The sequence below is a fragment of the Ischnura elegans genome, chromosome 10, assembly GCF_921293095.1.
Source record: "Ischnura elegans chromosome 10, ioIscEleg1.1, whole genome shotgun sequence".
In the NCBI taxonomy this organism is placed as follows: domain Eukaryota; kingdom Metazoa; phylum Arthropoda; class Insecta; order Odonata; family Coenagrionidae; genus Ischnura; species Ischnura elegans.
Genome location: NC_060255.1, coordinates 33435740 through 33452680, shown reverse-complemented (window position 1 = coordinate 33452680; position 16941 = coordinate 33435740). Strand labels below are relative to the sequence as shown.

The 16941-nt window shown below is 33.7% G+C and overlaps 1 protein-coding gene across 3 annotated transcripts in view; it reads left to right on the top strand.

Moving 5' to 3' along the window:
• The window catches only part of LOC124166576 (ryanodine receptor), a 149556-nt gene that overhangs the window by 16981 nt on the left and 115634 nt on the right, over nucleotides 1–16941 (top strand). For 2 of the 3 annotated variants that reach the window (XM_046544140.1, XM_046544141.1), the window contains exons 1-5: nucleotides 11079–11275; nucleotides 14321–14561; nucleotides 15160–15313; nucleotides 15584–15671; nucleotides 15760–15880. In XM_046544140.1, the coding sequence (XP_046400096.1) occupies nucleotides 11127–11275; nucleotides 14321–14561; nucleotides 15160–15313; nucleotides 15584–15671; nucleotides 15760–15880 (753 nt within the window). In that variant the 5' untranslated portion in view covers nucleotides 11079–11126. Of the gene's footprint in view, nucleotides 1–142; nucleotides 313–2484; nucleotides 2610–3140; nucleotides 3342–4956; nucleotides 5127–6002; nucleotides 6194–6588; nucleotides 6730–7768; nucleotides 7867–8671; nucleotides 8877–9112; nucleotides 9324–11066; nucleotides 11276–14320; nucleotides 14562–15159; nucleotides 15314–15583; nucleotides 15672–15759; nucleotides 15881–16941 lie in introns of those variants that run through there. The other variant, XM_046544142.1, reaches the window with a different exon arrangement.

The window sequence follows — 16941 nt, the reverse complement described above, 5'->3', positions numbered from 1 at the left end:
AAATGCATTACCTCAGAGTTTCTGTTTTCCATATTTGCAAGCCAACCAAATTGACCTTTTGTTTACACTGTGTGACCCAATTTTTGTGAATTATGTTTTGATTTGGGCAATTAATCATTTGAATCTCTAAACTAATTTACAGTCGTATGAGACTAAGAAGAAGGGCGTTGGTAAAGTTGAGGAAAAGCAAGCCATCCTTCATGAGGAAGGAAAAATGGATGACGGTCTGGAATTCAGCAGGAGTCAAGAGGAAGAATCTCGTACTGCACGTGTCATCAGGAAATGTAGCTCATTGTTCAACAAGTTCATCAAGTGAGTTTTTTATATCCATCCCATCCATATATATTCCACTGTGTAAGTTAAATAAGCACTTCTCATTAAATCATTGCCATTTTTGTAATTATGGACAAAAACTTCAATTGCTCATAATTATCTTCTCTCTTATGCAGTTAAAGGAAAAGAAGGAGGTGAAATTACTTTATTGATAAGTATTTAGTTTTTCTATGATGAAATGTACAAATAATTCTACATAAATTTAATGCTGTATGACCTAGGTTGCAATGTGGCCACCCCCTTCACCCACACCTCAGACCGTTGGTTTTTTTGGAATTTTTTAAATGAATGTGTGTGTGACTATTTATTCTGTGTCTTCGATTAAATATACCAGATGATGGCATGCTATGTCTAAACCTATGTCGTACAGTATGAAATTTATGTGGAATTATTAAGTTTTTTACATTTCATTATGTTAAGTCAATTCCATGAAGTGAGGCCAACTAATTTTGCCTTACTAGATAGTTATGTCCCTAAAGATGAGGGCGAATTATGTTGGGATTAGAACATTCCCCCATATTGGTCATAATTGGTATAATGTTCCTTATCTTCCCAAATAATCTCTCCATAAATTTGTTCTCACTTGCAGTATACTTAATTAAGTACTATAAAATCAATTAAGTTTATAATAAATATGTAGTGAGAAAGCAATTGGCAGTGATATCACTTTTCGTTTCATATTACGTACTGTTGAAATCTATTTGCAAATTGGCTGCACTCAGTGATAATTTGAGATGGATCTTGGATTTGAAAATTGAATGTATCATATTGAATCAATGATTTTGATTATCCAGTGAATGTAATGGTTCAAAATTTGACCTATGATGGTTTTAATTGTTGATGGAGCAAGGATTTGCATTTGATGAGTTGAATCCTGGTGAACTTAGGAGTGAGATTTGACTAATCGCTGTTGATAAAAATTTTGGGTTTAGTATTTAGTTTTTTTTTGTGGAATTACTAAATCATGATTTTAAGAAATGTTTGAAATGGATTACTTAATAGTCTGGTGTGGTAGTTGATATTGAAATGTATTTAAGAGCTTCAATTGCCAATTTTCCCTCTGTTATCTCTTTTAATTACCAGAAAATGTGTAGCAAATGATGGAGGTTACTGCATTTCATTATAGACTCAAGAACTATTTCTTTTATGAAGATACTTATATGTACAGATATCTTTAGTGAAATATTTTTAGTTAGCCAGTATGTCCCATTGATGTCATCAAGTGGTCAATTTACATATACCCGTAACACTCATACATGCATTAAAATAATATGTCTTATTGATTAACAAATGCGTCCTAATAGTAAGTTATTTTAGTTCATATATAAATCATTTATTGAATGTTACAATGTCTTGCATATTATTGATTAGCATTCCATCACCTCATGTACAGTTTGAGGAATCTTTTCACTTCCTTGAGGTCGAGCACATGTTTGTAATATGATGTGTATCACACAAAGGGTGAATGCTGTTATAAAAAACTTAAAGATTATTATCTGCCATGTATGAATAAATTTTGAAAGAGATATTTAGTTTAGAAGTGAACATTGCATGTGTGTATTTCTCAAGTACTCTAAATTTTTCCTTGTGAAATTTTTCATTTGGCCAGCAAACGTGGAGCTCCGATGAAATATTATAAGTAAATATATTTTTATTCAAAATTTTAAATTATAAGCTACTTGAATAAGTTTCTATTTATGCTTTTCTGCTAGCTATAGTTATAGAAAATGACTATTTTGAGTAGTCTGGGCTCCTTGTCATTTTAGCATAGGTGGTAGATTTTCTGGTGTACCTGTTTGATTCTTATATTACTTATATTCTTTATATTTATAAAGCCCCATTTCTCTTTTCATCGGGAGGTAGACTTCTTGGTGGTTTCATATTCAATTCAACATTGCTAGATATTAAAATTTTGTTTAACTTTTTTACTTAATGATCGTTTTGTTAAAGAATTACTTGTAGCTAAGCTGTACAAGATACTGACAGGGTAATATTTCATTAGTTGGAAAGTAAGCTTTATCTGTAATTTTGATTGTATAGAATTAAAGTTTATTGCTGTTTTCTCTGGGAGAGAATATTTGCTTCTCTGTGTGTTTACGGAGAAGCTGTCAATGCACCATGGTTGGTAAATGATTTTTTTTCAATTTACAGTGGACTTGAAAAGCTACAGGTTAACAGGCGGCCATCTCTGTTTTTCCAAACGGTCAATTTAAATGAAATGGTTATGTGCTTAGAAGATCTGATCAACTATTTTGCTCAGCCTGAGGAGGACATGGGTAAGTTTAGTATCTGTCTCAAAACGTATTCTATTCATTATTCATAGTTTTTTTACTGGAGTTGAATTCAGCCCTGGAGTTAATTGTGAATTTTTTTATTGATCCACTTTTGTTGAAATTATACTTGATATCTAAATAGAGTTATATATTTGATTGAATGATAGAGTTATATAATTCATTGAATGGCAATGTGGCTCAGAGTTGTGGCATGTTAGTTTGAAGATAGTCTTTTGTTAGCCATTTTTTATAGTTTCCTTTTTATTAATTTTTTTTGGTCAATAATATTTCATGGATAGTTGATTTTTCATTGATATTTTTCCTAACGTTTGGCCTGGTTATTGATTGCAAGGTGCCTCATAGTGTCATGTGAACTAATCCTTTAGGGCTGCGAATGTGAAAAGATGTATATTTTTAAAGATAAAATGTGCTGTTTTTGTAAAGGATTGATAGCTATGATTCATTATTATAAATATCAATGAAAACTTATGAGCTTTATTTCTCATATTGTATCTGTTTTGTTCACAATTTCAGAACATGAGGAAAAACAAAATCGTCTCAGGGCCTTGAGAAATAGGCAAGACTTATTCCAAGAAGAAGGAATCTTAAATCTTATCCTTGAAGCCATTGATAAAATTAATGTGATTACATCACAAGGTTTCCTCGTCTCCCTGGCAGGTGATGAGTCTGGACAGAATTGGGATGTGATATCTGCGTATTTATATCAGCTTCTGGGTAAGAAACCTGTACTACTTTCATTTTTGCTTCTTATTCTCGAGTACTTTGAGTAAATATATTCTTTGTATTCTAATTTTTAGGTACAAAGGAAATTTAACATTAATTTTATCTGATTATCATTGATTTTCTATCCATATCAATAAACAATTGAATATCCAACAATCAAGATAGACAATTCGCATATTAGACACTAAAGAAATAAAATTCCTTGGTTTAACCTTAGCAGAAATCCTTGACTGGTCAAATTATGTTGAAACTGTGCCCAAGCAGTTACACTCACACATCATTTACTTATTAAAAAATTTATATGAAACAGTATCCCCCAATATTTTGCTTGTAGTAGGTATATAATGCATACATATGTTCTAGGATCAAATATGGTATCCTATTTTGGGGTACATCTTGTCACGGTGATAGAATTTTTAAACTACAGATATAGGGCAGCTGGAACAATTGCCAGAATCTCAAACAAAACTTCCTGCAAACCCTACTTTTAGAAATGTAACCTATTGACTCTTTCCTGTGTACTTATCTTAGAATCTATCATGTTTGCCAAATCCCATCCCAAATCATTTACCCTAAACAGTCAGGAACATATCATTACACACGTCAACATACCTATGTACATTACATACAAAAGTAATAACCATTGTCTCATCGATCACAGTCCATACCATACTATCATGTCTATTCACAATAAATTTCTGTCTGATTTAAAAAATATTAATAATTTAAATATCATCTAAGTCTAAGAGTAAAAACTACCTTTTGCAACACCCCTACTATTTATTAAAAGCATATTTATTGTAAGTGAACCATCTCTTTCAGCCATTGTTCATAACCCATTTTATCTCTTTTGTTCTACTGTAGTTTTTTATAAGAATATGTTTCATATTTTACATGTGAAGTATGTATCACTGTTATAGTTTGACTTGCCTTATGTTTGTAATGAAAACCAACGGGGCCGATAAATATTATTATTATTATTATGATAATTCATGGGCCTACCCATAGTTAACAATTAAATATAAATCATTAATGGCTCTTTTTCAAGTATTATATATTCAGTATATAGGGTCATAAAAATGTGACAGCCTTTGCTTGGATCTCCTTCTGGGAGCTTTCAGGTGTAACTTTAAAAGCAGTCTCTCTCACTTGTCTAGCATAAGATTTTATTTTTCATATTTGGTTTAAAATATTCTGCTGCTTTTTATTCAAAGGGTTGAGATTTAGCAGGCATTTTACATTGTTTATCATTCACTATATCCCAATAGTTTTGTCATTAAAAGTATTATAAGTAATAGTGCTTGACCAATTGCCACTCATGTTACTAAATTAGTGATATTGCATGTTAAATTACCCTCATCCTCATTTTTGAATTTTTTAAGAATTAAAATACCAAATACCATAAGTTGTACTGTCTTTTTGTGGAGATAATCTTCTTCTATGACATTAGTGACCTCTTTCTTGTGGGTTCAGAAAAGTTTTCATATAGTGAATCTTAAAGTGCAACTTGAATCTTTTTCTCCTGAAATAGTTAATTAAATAAACCTCCTCAGATACTGAGGATGGGTATAATCTTGCTGCTCTAACCCTGGATCTTCTTTTTCAGCTGCCATTATTAAAGGAAATCACACCAACTGTGCTCAGTTTGCTAATTCTAACCGCTTGAACTGGTTGTTCAGCCGGCTGGGATCACAGGCATCTGGAGAAGGCACAGGAATGTTGGATGTGTTGCATTGTGTGCTGATCGATTCTCCTGAGGCTCTGAACATGATGAGGGTATGGTTGTTTTCATTGTTAATATTGATAGTTCCTCATTTCAAAGTATTCATCACTTATGAATAAGATTTGTATAATAATAATCACGTAAGAATAAGTTTTGCACCACAAAAAATGCCTTCAATGGCCTCTTCATGGCTGCATATCTCTGAAAATTGTTCCCTTTATAGAGCATTGTATTTTATCGCCAAAATTCAGGTAATTATATCCTCTGTGCCATTTAGTTCATCTGTGACAACCTAGAAAGCCTATGCACGCTAAAAATTGGGTATAAAAATCTGTTAATTAAATTGATGAGATGCCAACAGTTGCTTCTCTTAAATGCTGTTTGGCCTTAGCTATTACTACCTGCCCTTGGATTAAACGTGATTGATATAAAAATATCCATAGCTGACTTTTGTCTTGGTTGTACTGAATGGGAACAATCTACAGCTTTTTTCAATCTGAAATCAAATCGTTGCAAAGTGTTAGTTCCTAACCCCAAGGATTTCATAGTTTGGATGTCTGATCTTGTGAAAATAGACTGAAGACTCATATTTGAATCATTTTCTCCTTGATATCTCTGATTTCTGACTTAATATTTAAGAAATTCAAAACTGGCAAAGAGGGTTTAATCTGAAAAGTAGAGAACTTATTTCAAATTATTATGGGAGCAATTAAACAGGATCATTCTCTTTATCTTCCTTAATTATTTGATTCCATCGTCAACTTTGTTATGTGAGAAAATATTGAAAGATTTCCAATCTTGGAATATGCTCATTGTAGACCTAATGTATGTATGTACCATTGCCACAGTATTGTTATTTCATTTGAACTCTATTTATCCTGCATTCAGAATATAAAATTGCATTACATAATATGATGATTTTTTTTTAGGATGAACATATTAAAGTCATCATATCTCTTTTGGAGAAACACGGAAGGGATCCAAAAGTTTTGGATGTGCTTTGCTCATTGTGTGTTGGTAATGGAGTTGCTGTCAGAAGCTCACAGAACAATATTTGTGACTTTTTACTGCCCGGGAAGAACCTTCTTCTTCAAACTCAACTTGTGGACCATGTTGCAAGGTTTGTGAATTAATTTTTTTAAGGTCTCTTCAAATCGTAAAAAAATATGTCTGATATTTAAAGAATTCTTAAAAATAGTTTCAAGACTTATTATATGCAATTAATTTGATCATAATTTTGGCACTGCTACAAGTGAATTATTTGTAAGTTGGGAAATATCTGTAATTTAAAAGCCGTGCTCATATTCTTGTAATAATATTCCCCAATCATCAGTAAAATCTGCAGTAAATACTTTCCATTAGTTTTTTCAGCTGTTTTAATTTTTAATAATATCTGAAATGCAGTTTTTTTATACCCAATGCAACATCTCTCAATAATATATCTGTAATTAGGTATTTTTAATGCTCTAAACATAACATTTATTCAATTGAATGAATCTGAAATTTTATTTTCAGTGTACGACCAAATATATTTGTTGGACGTGTGGAAGGCTCTGCTATTTATCAAAAGTGGTACTTTGAAGTAACGTTAGATCATATCGAACAAACAACGCATATGATGCCACATTTACGCATTGGATGGGCCAACACGGCTGGGTAAGCATTGAAATTAAAAAGATGAAAAATTTAGCCTTCATGAAATATTTCTTACGCTGTTGGTGTTATCCTCGTGCTAATTTGACTAGTAAGATGCTTGGTATGCAAAAACCTATTAGGATTTGGATTAATATTCAGGTTTGAAGGTATTTTAAATTCATCCACTTGCTAAAGAATATTAGATTTTACTTCTTCTGTTTCCTACGGGTTATGCATCACACATGACGTTTGTGTTTTGTAACGAAGTATAATTTACGTATTTTATTGCAATATGTGATTTCCTTCATTCCACAAAGTGATTCATTAGGATAAGAGGTGGGCAAAATACATTTGAATTTTCTTTTAAATGCAAAATACAATTTACTCCTAAAAATTGTACTTAATATACAAAATACTTTTTACTCTAGAAAATTGAATTGTCATTAGAAAAATAATTATAATTTCCAAATAATTTTTCAAATTATAAATTACAATCGACCTTTGGACTAAAATCTGATTTGATACTTTCCCTGAGAATTGTGTGGGTAAACTTTTCTCGGGATTCCTACTTGGTTAAAAACTCCATTTCTGCCGACGTTTCGAGTTATGACTCGGGGATCATACTCAGGATTCCTGAATGTCATTTAATTTGTTTTTTTTGTTACAACCGGCAGTTTCCTCTTCAAAATACTTGAATTCATTACATTAATTACTGGTTATCATTGTAATTAGAAGATTTTGTGAGGAGGTGAGATTATCCTACTTAATAAAAATACTTTGGTCTTAGGGCAGTAAGTAAAAATGTAAAAAAATGGCTAAAATTGTCTTACCACATCTCTGCTACTAGAAAAAATATTATGAAGATAACGGTTAAATTTAAGGCTTCCAAGGCTAATTTTTCCACAAATCAAAAATACCATCCACAAATCAAGAATAAATTACCCCAGTTGATGGTATCTTTAAAAAAATGAATTATCAATATGTAGTAGTATTTTTTCTCAAAAGTGCTTTTTCTATTTGCATATGAATACCATTGACATTTTTTTTCTCTTCCTTTTAGATATGTGCCTTACCCTGGTGGAGGAGAGAAATGGGGTGGAAATGGTGTTGGAGATGATCTCTATTCATTTGGTTATGATGGAGCAAGTTTGTGGACAGGTAATGGAAAAGTATTTAAAACTATTTTACTTGAAGGTTGTGCTATTCCTGGACAATGGGGTCAATTTTGTAGATTGTAAAACCATTTTTTTCAAAATTCCTTTGCAGCTAGTACTTTAAGTTTGTGGTTGGTATAGAAGCAAACTCCAGCTCTAGGCTACGTGTACTCAATATCCGCATCATTTCTGTATTCCTGACGTTTTTGACGTCTGACTATTTTGATAAGCAAAAACAGCAATTTTCCAGTTTCAAACACTCAGCCAATATTAAGCAAAATATGCTACTATTTTCTGTAAGGATGAGTCGGTTCTTAAATTTTTTCGGTTCTCGGTACCGGTCCGGTTCTCCTTCATCAGTTCTCGGTTCTTGATACTTGGTTCCAAGGATGAACTCTTATTATCTTAATCAATGGCAAATTTAAATGAACAACCACAAGAAGTGAATGAAATTAATTTCACTAATTGTAAATTTTTAAGATACTTATACTTTACTTGTATTGAATAACTAATATTGTGTTGTAAAAAATATTCCCTTTATGGAGAGTGCTTATTCAATCTAATGTTTTAAAATAGCCAAAGTTGCAAGGATATTTATGCAATATGATACACTTCAATTGCCTTACTCTTGATCCAATGTCAACTTTACAGTCAATTGATTAACTTTGGTCAAAATATGTTTTCAGGACCTCTAACTTTTAAATGTAAATGTAAAGTTGTGTAAATTATTTAATGAAAAATTGAATATTTTTGTCATGGGATATGTAATATGCATTATCCAATCCTATGCTTGTTATTTCTATTAACAGGGGGTCGAAACACTGTAGTTGGTCCATCATCCCCAGCTCCTAATGCAGCCTTGATCAAGAAGGGTGATGTTATTGGTTGTGCACTTGATTTAACCATTCCTGTTATTACTTTTACTTTTAATGGAAATAAAGTGAAAGGCTCTTTCCGCAACTTTAACTTGGATGGTATGTTTTTTCCTGTCATCAGCTGTTCCTCAAAACTCAGGTAAAGATATTCATTAATATTTTTTGTAGAATATGTGCAGAAAGTTTAATTTCATTGATTTAAAGTAAATATGGAGCTTGTGAAATGAGTGCTCTTCATAATAGCCATATTACACTTGAAACCTTACATATTTTTTAAAATGTGCGCTTCTTTTCTACTCAAGTGAAATGTTAAGTACCTCAATGATCTTATTAATCATGTTCAAACTGGAGTAAATACTCTTCATGTTTTTTTAGTTGCCGTTTCCTTCTTGGTGGAGATCATGGACGACTTAAATTTATGCCTCCTGAAGAGTTTTCACCTCTGGTTGAGAGCCTCTTGCCAAGTCAGATTCTTAGCCTGGATCCTTGCTTTTATTTTGGAAACCTAAACAAGTGTGTTCTTGCCGGTCCATGGCTAGTAGAAGATGACACTGCCTTCGTTCCAACCCCTGTGGACACCACAAATGTAAGGAATAAAGAATTAACTTAACCAATGCAGTATTAATCCAATAACTTGAGTATCATGCAGAATTACCAAGTTCATGTGAAAAATTTTCATGTACTTTACAGAGCTCTTCAGACCTCATAAAAATGCCTATTGAACCATTAATATTCCTAATCGTATGCTGAAAATTGTGCTTTTTGTAGAAAACATTCTTTTCATTCCAAATCTGCCTTTATTTGAGAAACTAAGTACAGTGAGTCCTCGTTTAACGTCACTTACCGTTCCTGAAAAATGTGACGATAAACGAAATGATGTTAATCGAAACATAATATCCCATAAGAAACAATGTAAAAAGTGAATATCGGCTCCTAGACCTCACCATTCCTACGCGAAAAAATTTTAGCGTATCATATATGGGGCATTTTTTACGATGGGAATGCCAAGCTATGGCATAAATACGAGTTCCTGTCTTCATCGACGACAATAGCAGCACTGACGTAAATCCTACTCTATTTTTGTATCTTCCCGCATTTGCATTTCGGCTTCGCTATGGTGTTCGCCCGGGCGAGCGCCGCCTGGGCATCATCATCACTGAAACATCGTTGCAGTTACAGGAACCAAAATTATTGTGAACACGGCGAAAAAAGTGACCACAAAAACTCCCGAGTTCTACACGGAAAAATTCCTTGAAATCACTTTTTAGGTTCCTAAAAACCAATATGTCAAGTAAAACCTTGCGCACCTACCTAAGAATTCATTTTGCAGAAAATTTGCTAAAACCGTAATCGCAATTAACAATAAACACACCGTTTTACATTTCGTTTACATTGACTGTATTACCGCCCACAAAACGAACAACCATCAACGCCCGCCGCTTCGCGTTTTTTTCTCGCGCGAAATTTAAAAGCCTTGACGTTATCGCGAAGCGAAGGTGCGATAAACGAATGACGGTCACAAATTTTTCGTGACGTTATCGCGAAATGATGTTAAATGGGGTGACGTAGAATTAGGACTCACTGTAAAAAACATTCAAATAGTAAAATTATTTTATCTGACGAAGATTTTATAAGAGTTACTCTGGGATATGTGGGCACTTAACTGAAAATTTAACACTGTAGCTACTACTGGCAATTGCTCTTTAAGGGTTGATGTGGTAGAAACTTGATTCTATGATTATTGCTCTATAAATTGTTGTTCTAAAATATATTATGAATAAATATACTGGTGTAAATTCAGTTCATTTTTTGACACATCAATATTCATTTCAGTAGTGTTTTCTTGAGGATAAATTTATATTAAAAATAGTTATCTTTTGCCAATGCTTTAGGTTATGTAGACTATCTTCACCAGGGCCAAAAAATATCCACTTTCATTATCATCTCAATATCGTAACCCCATAATTTTCTGTATAATCTCGTCCAATTTTTGAGGCTAAAATTTTTGATAAAATTAGTCGCACTTGAATGTAGTCCTTCCCATTATTTTTCTTGTGGGTATTTTTCCAAAATAGGAATTATAGAATTATATTCAAAGCTATGTATGCAAAGCTATATATGGTGTCGTGTATACCATTGGGTTATTGACAGTGCCCATTGCAATAGAGGGAACGAGATCATTTGATCTCTAATTTCAATGTGTTGTAAATATTTTTATAGCATTATATTGAGTTGCCCATCTTTTAATTACACTAATGACTTTTATTTCCTGTGGCTATAATTTAACTGCATGTTCAATTTTTTTCACTGGTCTACTTGCCTCTTGTAGATAACCTTGCCCAGTTACATCGAGAGTATTCGAGACCGACTTGCGGAGAATATTCATGAGATGTGGGCAATGAATAAGATTGAGGCTGGTTGGGCTTGGGGTGAGAGACGAGACGACGTGCGCAAGATCCACCCATGCCTCACTCAGTTCGAACGACTCCCTCCTGCGGAGAAACGATACGATTCACAGTTGGCTGTGCAAACCCTGAAGTGAGTATACTCATGTGTGTGTGCCATGACATGTGCTTTAACCCTGAGACGGCGGAGTTTTCGTCTTAGCATGACTGCAGGTACTGAGCCCCAAAATACTCTTCTGTATCGTGGTACAGAGCATTTTTGGAGGACATTCGTAAAGAGAGTTCTCATGGATAATCACACGCTTTCAGCTCCAACCTTTTTCAAGCCCTCCCAGCATGAGGGTAATTGTGCTCCCTCCTATCCGGGTTTATGGCCATACCTGTGGCATTGGTTCGCGGTCAACTTATGGATTGCTTATTTGTATTTGGCCTATGGATAATATTTGTGTGAACTGCAGACTTTGAATTGAATTCCTCATTTTTTTCTGAGGATTGTCAAATTTTAAATGAAGTTCTAAGGTCAATATTAAGGCATTAAATGCAGCAACAATTTCCATGTTGATGTTTGTACAGAACTCGAGATATAAGTTAATATTTATCGTAGAATTTTGTTTAAAAATTGTAAACGCTGCTCAAAAGGCAAATAATTCAATTCTTAGTTTATATTTCTTGATAAATGAACAAATATTTATTTCGAAGACTGACTGGATAAACAATTATGTGACCGCTGTCCCTTCCCGCTAAGAGGTGTAATGAAAGACCAGGGGTCAGGGTACCTGCTCCCGAACTCCGAAGGTGAAACCTAAACCCCGCGGCGTTGGGTTCCTAAACAAAGACGACGTAAACCCGTGACCGTCATAAAAGGGGGAGAGCTAGAAAACGTATATATGTGGCTTTCGTTTTCTTGCGTAGGAAAATCTCAGATGTAAATATACGGCTTTCGTCTCCCGGGTCAAGAAATGTCCACACGTATATTTACATCTTTTGTAGGGAAAAGGTTAAGTTATAAAGTACTTGAGAATACAGGGGCTTCAAGCTGTGTTGGCAATTTTTGATGGTGCATCATGGATGGTGCACAGCATAAAGTCATTTGTCTGAAAAAGTCCAGCACAGCTCATCTCTCTTCTGTTGTGACTCACCCTTACTTCCATGGTGACTCATTGCCTCCTCCACAATGATTCACTTCCCCCCTTTGACTGCGACTCACTGCCTCTCTCATGGCAACTTACCCCCCTCTTCAGTCGTAATTTGTCTTCCCTTTCATGGAAACTTGCCTCTTCCAGAGAAACACAGGATATTTTGAGCCAGTTATATTCCCCACAGGAATTTACTTAATGAAACTAATCAAAGGAGTAGCAATAAGTCTCTCGTGAGAGATTCAATAGATGTGTGGGGTGGTGTGAGGCTCAGATCTAAGGCAACTGTTTTAGGTGTACCATTTATTTGCCTACTGCATTAAAAGTATAGTGTAAGCAAAGGAATACTCTTTTGAAACAAAAGAATCACTGTTGGCCACAGTGAAAGCATGGAAGGGTAGCAGTGGAAAGAGAGATGGGGAAAAGGGCTATTTGTTGAGGGGGACAATCCCGGGGCCAGTTACTTTGATGCCTGATAGTCATCGCTGCCTTGTATTCGAATCAGCTTCATCCCTTATGGCTTGGTCAATGTCCAACTGGTTAATTAAAAATTCATTCACAGCTGTTCTCAGAGTCAACCTATGTATGTGTATATATCACTGAATGAAGAACATTATCACTGTGTATTTAGGAATTTTGTCCCATATTCCTAAAATACTGGCCATCGAAAGTGAATGAAGTTGCTTTTTTATGATAATCACTCACCTGCCTGGTAAAAAATGCACAAAATGCGCAATATGAACTCCCTTTTACAAACTTCCAATTAATAAACTAAAAGAATTTGGCTCCTTTCAGTTTTGTAAATTAGAGATAATATTGGACATTAAAATACCAAAGCAAACCCTTGGAGAGGGTTTACTGCCACAGAACCAAACTTTGAGGGACACTTGAGATCCCAGTTTGGCAGACTGTTGATGATGCTGGAAAATTTTGATAAGGTGCAGTTGATACGGAAAGCCTGGTCTAGATGAGGTTCCACAAGGGGTGGGTGAAGCATTGAGAAATCTTCATTAACCCATTCACATCCACATGCATACTGGTACGCGGCTTGAAGCTAGCCACAAACACCACAAGCGTACTGTTAGAATGCATAGTGATATCTTTCAGTTGATCCTGCTGCTATCTTACAAGTTTTTTTGTAAGTTTTTGGCCAGATAGTTTACCTGATAGTATCTGCGATCTGGTGACTATTTAGAAATGTTTTCCATTGTAAATCGCCTTAGAAATGTTTATACTTCAACCAAGTGTAAGAGCAGCTGAATCTTAACAACATATCAAAATTTGGTCACAATCAGTCAACAAAATATCTTATTTAAACCAACACTACAACTTTGTTAAAAGTCAGCGGTGTTTGAGGTTGATTTAAATCCCAGGGGATGGATACAAATGGGTTAAGTTGTGAGGAAATTTAGTGTCTTTAGCAGTTCTTTAGAGGTAACTTAATGTTCATTGAATGACTTAAACTTAAAGTACAGGGAAAATTTGGACAGGCTCTGTAAAACATTATTTCTAAGAATGAAGTCGGTTGATAAAGGTCTCTTGGTGTGCCATTTGGTTAATTGCTCTTTAACTTATGTTATGCCACCATCTCAAAATGCTTTTGCTTTAGGGTTGATGATATTTATTATTTTTTTGAATCTTTATTTGTTGTTGGATTACCATCAATAACTGTCCACCTTTACGGAAAGAAGGTCTTCATGCTTGCAGTAGCCTTCTATTTTTATATGGTTGTTTATGAAATGATAAGTGCATATGTATGATAATGCTCTGTGATGAAGTATGAAAGTAAAAGAGAGAGATATTTTGGACAATCGATTACATATGTAGAATTTCATTTAAAAAGCTGACATTTTTAAAATAATACACATTTTCTGTTTGAGAAGCAAAATAAGAGCATTAGTGTACATTGATAAATTGTACCAGAAAACTAAGCATTGCAAACATTTGTTTTCTTAATTCATATTAAAGACTGTTACGGTATCTTTTAATTTAATCAGTAGATATGCACTGGAATTAAATATTTATCTTATTTTTTCTTCCAGAACTGTATTAGCCCTCGGGTACTATATTACAATGGATAAACCTCCATCTCGTATTAAAACTGTTCGCCTGCCAAATGAGCCTTTTATGCAGGCTAATGGTTACAAGCCAGCTCCTTTGGATTTGTCAGCTATCACTTTCACACCAAAATTGGAAGAGCTGGTTGATCAACTTGCTGAGAATACTCACAATTTGTGGGCCAAAGAAAGAATTACTCAAGGATGGACTTATGGCCTTAATGAGGTACAAATATTTTGGAAAATGCTCATTTTATTTTAGAAGAAATTTCAGCCTCTGTGAGATCCAGGTATACCCTGAGATTTGAATAATTTTTATATTGTTTCTGTTGGCTAATTTACTTATTTTTTAGATGCAGAATGTCATAAATTTATTATGTAAATGTAATGTTTGTAAAAACGATCAGGCTTTCATCTGGATTAAGGATAGCATTATAAATATAGAATGACTTAAGTTTTTAAAGACAGGTTTTTTATTAGTCTTCCATTCTGGTGCTATCATAACTAGACATCAGAGGATCTTCAACATGCAATAATTGTAATGTGCATATTTTATTTGAAGTATTTTTTTCACCCAGCAGTCACATAACATTTAGTTTTAAAAAAATATTAGTTTCGCACAATGAATATTTGGGCTGCTATAAAAAGAATTTTTTGAAAGACATGTTATTAGATTTTAACTTTCATGGTTAACTACGTAAGTACAGTTATTTTGATACCAATTTTGGCGTACAAATTTGTCTTATGTTGACAATTTCAACGTTTTTGGAAAGCCAAATCATTGCGATTTCTGCTATAAGATTGTTCATTCTCTTTTTAATTAGGATCCCGATATGAAGAGAAGTCCTCATCTTGTTCCATACAGCAAAGTTGATGATGCAATCAAAAAAGCAAATAGAGACACCGCCAGTGAAACTGTGCGCACACTATTAGTTTATGGCTACAATTTGGATCCACCCACTGGAGAAGCTAATGAAGGTATGAGAAAGGGCTTTTAAAATCATGAAAGTTCATTTTCATTTTCTCATATTAACAAAAGTGATGAATTTTAGTAGTAAGTCACCCTTACCAGATTATTCTGCTAAGAATTTTCCTTTCAAATGCCTAGTATGCAGTGCTGGCTATTGAATACTAATTTTTTGTCAATTGGTGGCATTCATTTGAAACCTTAAACCCTAATTTCAAATCTTGAACCGTTGATTGGCTGATTTTCATGGTAACTATCTTTTGTTATCAATTTTTTTGAAGCTCTTCTTGCTGAAGCCGGCAAAAGTAAGCAGATTTCTTTCCGGACTTACAGAGTGGAAAAGAATTATGCTGTTAGTGGTGGAAAGTGGTAAGTGGTGGTTTTTAAAATTTGCTTCTTCTTACGATTATCTGTACACAATTATCAACCATTTACTGATTAAATTTGGATCATACAGGTACTTTGAATACGAGGTTCTAACCAATGGACCCATGAGAGTGGGATGGGCTAGAGCAGACTGCAGTCCTGGTAACCAGCTTGGAAGTGATGAAGATACCTGGGCTTTTGATGGATATAATGTAAGAATTTAGAATTGATATTATTCACCTGATGTTTATGTGATTATCTTTATTTTTTTCATAGGGATGATATTCTTTTCCGAACAATTTTCCTCATGTTAATGAAAAATACATTCACTTGTGTAAATGATTTAAATTATGCATTTCTTAAAGTTCATTTGATTTTCACAGCCTTACATAAATTGGATTCTATATTAAGTACTATGTTAAATTAGGAGCCTTATTTGGAGAGCGGTCCTCATCTTGTGATTGACCAACTACATATAATGTAAATCTGTGGCAACGGAAGTTCTTTATTTGGGCTAACAAGTTTCAATTTATCAATACTTTCTGAGGAAGAAACAGATGTAGGGAGAATGAAGTTGGTTTAAATAGAAAATTAATTCCAATAATACCAAAATATGGATGGCTTTGGATTTTAAATATTTTCTTGCATTTGATTGTCTTTAAATGTCATGATTGTCCTATTCTTACATTAGACTGTCTTCAAATATCATTATTGTCCTCCTATGTGTGTGAATACTTAGTGTAAAATCTGTATGTGGTGGTAGTTTTTTTTCTTAGTTGAATCCTAAAAATTCATCATGATTTAGTTTCTCAGCTGCTCTATTTCTAGTTCCAAACAATTCTTCACCACCTTCCTGTTGAGGACTTCAGTGGGAAAAAGGTAGCGTCAGTGAAAAATAATGGAATAATAGTTTCCTTTTGTAGGAATTAACTACATGGATGTCAATGTACTATTAGCATAATTACTCATTTTTCAGATTCCTTAACCCTTAACCGGTGACGTGAGGTCTGAGAGACCGTTGCATTTCTAAAATTATGAATATTTTCAAAATTACTGCTTCAAAATATCTATAATTCTCATTAGCTTCATAATTTTGTGTAATAAGGACATAAAACTCATAAAATTTTACTTTCTTATTATATATTTCTGTAAATTTGCTGCCGAATTCGATTGGTGGTCTGGGAGACCTCACATCACTAAATTGATAAATCGATGGACGTAATGCTGGTGGAAATGATTCAAAAAGTTGTTAAAAACTATTCATAGTGATTTA